This window comes from Morus notabilis, unplaced genomic scaffold (assembly GCF_000414095.1).
Source record: "Morus notabilis unplaced genomic scaffold, ASM41409v2 Scaffold1252, whole genome shotgun sequence".
NCBI classification, from domain to species: Eukaryota; Viridiplantae; Streptophyta; class Magnoliopsida; order Rosales; family Moraceae; genus Morus; species Morus notabilis.
The window spans coordinates 3170-5295 of NW_010362211.1; the positions used below are offsets into that span (position 1 = coordinate 3170).

General features: G+C 34.3%; 1 protein-coding gene across 1 annotated transcript; it reads left to right on the plus strand.

Annotated features, from left to right (window-relative positions):
• Nucleotides 1-380: 380 nt before the first annotated feature.
• LOC21387203 (40S ribosomal protein S29) lies at nucleotides 381-1851 on the plus strand. The gene is made up of 3 exons (XM_024167687.1): nucleotides 381-549; nucleotides 1446-1545; nucleotides 1638-1851. Exons 1-3 carry the CDS (start codon nucleotides 488-490, stop codon nucleotides 1644-1646), a joined length of 171 nt encoding a protein of 56 aa, XP_024023455.1. The 5' UTR covers nucleotides 381-487; the 3' UTR covers nucleotides 1647-1851.
• Nucleotides 1852-2126: the final 275 nt, after the last annotated feature.

A 2126-nucleotide genomic window follows, 5' to 3' on the forward strand; every position in this document is an offset into this window, starting at 1 on the left:
ACTACTCAAATAAATTAGTAATGTTAAATTTAAAATTTCCATAATTTTATGACCCTAAAGTGAAGTGCATGCTATCAAATTAGAGGGATTTTAATAAAATTGACACTTAGTGGAGAAACGTTTTGTAATTTATGAAAATGTAAAGTTAAAATTTGTAATTTCAAATGGTTTTCAAAATGTTATATTTAAAATAATTTTTATTTTGTGAGGATTCATATATCTTATCTTAATTTGATAATTGTAATAATGAACGATAATAATTTAAATCGGGTAAATACCCATCTCAAGCTCCAAAGTCCGACCCATATTCACGAGTGGCAATGCGCTCATTGTCTAGACTGTCAAACTAGGGTTCTTGACCATCCCATATATAAATACAAGATTTTCTCAGCCTTTTCGTTCTCTGGTATTCTCTGCGACTGCTCGAGCTTCTTTCTCCGCACAAAAGCCTTCTCTTTTTCTCCATTTTGTGCTGCCGCAGCGAATCATGGGACACTCCAACGTTTGGAACTCTCACCCCAAGAACTACGGCCCCGGTTCTCGCGCCTGGTAAATCGCTTTTTTTCTCTCTCAAAATCTCCCTTTAGATGAAATCGAATCTTGATATGAATTTTTGCGTTTTTTTATCTTATTTGATTTGCTCCGACTTTGATGAGGATTTGGGAAGAGAAGAGTTTTTTGTGGATAATGTTTGTTGATGTTTAGAGCTTATTCCTTGAATTAAATTTCCATTATAGCTAAAGTTTTCAGCTTCGTTGTACGGCGACGATGCTCCTAGTTCCGTGGTGGACTTTTGTTTTTTTTATATAATAAACTGATGAATCTGCTATGATTTTTGTAAAGATTTGGAAAAATTGTGCTTGGAAATTTTATCTGGAATTTTTTATTGGAAATGTTAGTCTCTGTATTTTGGTTCTTTGAAGTTTGTGCTTTGAAAGTTTGAAGAAATTACTTTTTATAGCTAAAGGTTTTAGCCTCTTGTGCTGCAATGTTAGTCCTGATTTATGGCATTAGCCCCGTGTGCCAAGGTCGATAATCTTTGTTCTGTTTGTATATGTTTTGAGCTTATTCCTTGAAAGTTTTAAAAGTTTATGTTAATTGCTAAAGGTTTTAGCTTCTTTGTATTCCAATGTTAATGTTAGTTTTAAGGAGAGGTTTCCGCGGACTAAAGTTCTAACTGTAAAGAGTGCTTACTGCTTAGAAAGAACTGAGATTTTTAGGTTGGCAAGTTTTTTTTAGTTTTTTTTTTTTGGTGGATGTTTAGAGCTTTTTGTTGAAAGTTTAAGGAAATGCCTTTTGTAGCTGAAGGTTAAGATTATTGTTTCTTTGTACTGCAATGGTAATCCTAGTTCATGGTTTACCCTGTGTTCATGGTTCTTTGTAGAGATTAAAAGTAATTTGCAGGTTCTGTATTTTTAATTTTTGTCATTTCTTTCAACTGACAGTCGCGTGTGTGGAAACCCACACGGATTGATCCGGAAGTACGGTCTGATGTGCTGCAGACAGTGCTTCCGCAGCAACGCCAAGGAGATTGGCTTCATTAAGGTAAACATTTAATGTCTCCTTGCCAATTTAACGTTTTTTCATTAACTGATATACTTACTCTATGCTCATTTTTGTACATCTTTTGTTTGCAGTACCGCTAAATGATTAACTTTCGTTCTGGGAGCGGGTGTTTTGGCCAAAAGCGTGATTGATTAGTGATTTCCGTTTCTAGATTATCTTTTGAGAAAATGTTTTGTTTTTATGCTTTAGTTTGATTTGTCGTTGAGAATGAATTGATTTTGGAATTTTTTTAGTGTGGACTTAATGGATTAAGTAAATTTATCTGCATATACATTGTTTCGGCTCTTCTCTGTGCCTTAATCACCGTGACATATATCAGACCGAGTTTAATCGTGCTATGCTGGTATCATCGCACTTTATTTTAAAGTGATTAGACCATCTTGTGGCTGGGAAAGAAAATAGGAAAGGGAAGAAAGGGATATAAGCCCAAGTGAGAAAAATAGAAAGGTAGATGCATATATATATCGTATTGCATTTGGTATGAATAATCTCTTCTAATATCTTCATGTTGGGAGAGATTAAAATTTGGGTTCTTTGGAGGATTTTGAAATGCCGCATCT

Coding starts and splice junctions, on each gene's coding strand:
- LOC21387203 (XM_024167687.1), top strand. CDS start 488: ATGGGACACTCCAACGTTTGGAACTCTCACCCCAAGAACTACGGCCCC. Junction 550..1,445: donor GGCCCCGGTTCTCGCGCCTG/GTAAATCGCTTT, acceptor TTCAACTGACAG/TCGCGTGTGTGGAAACCCAC.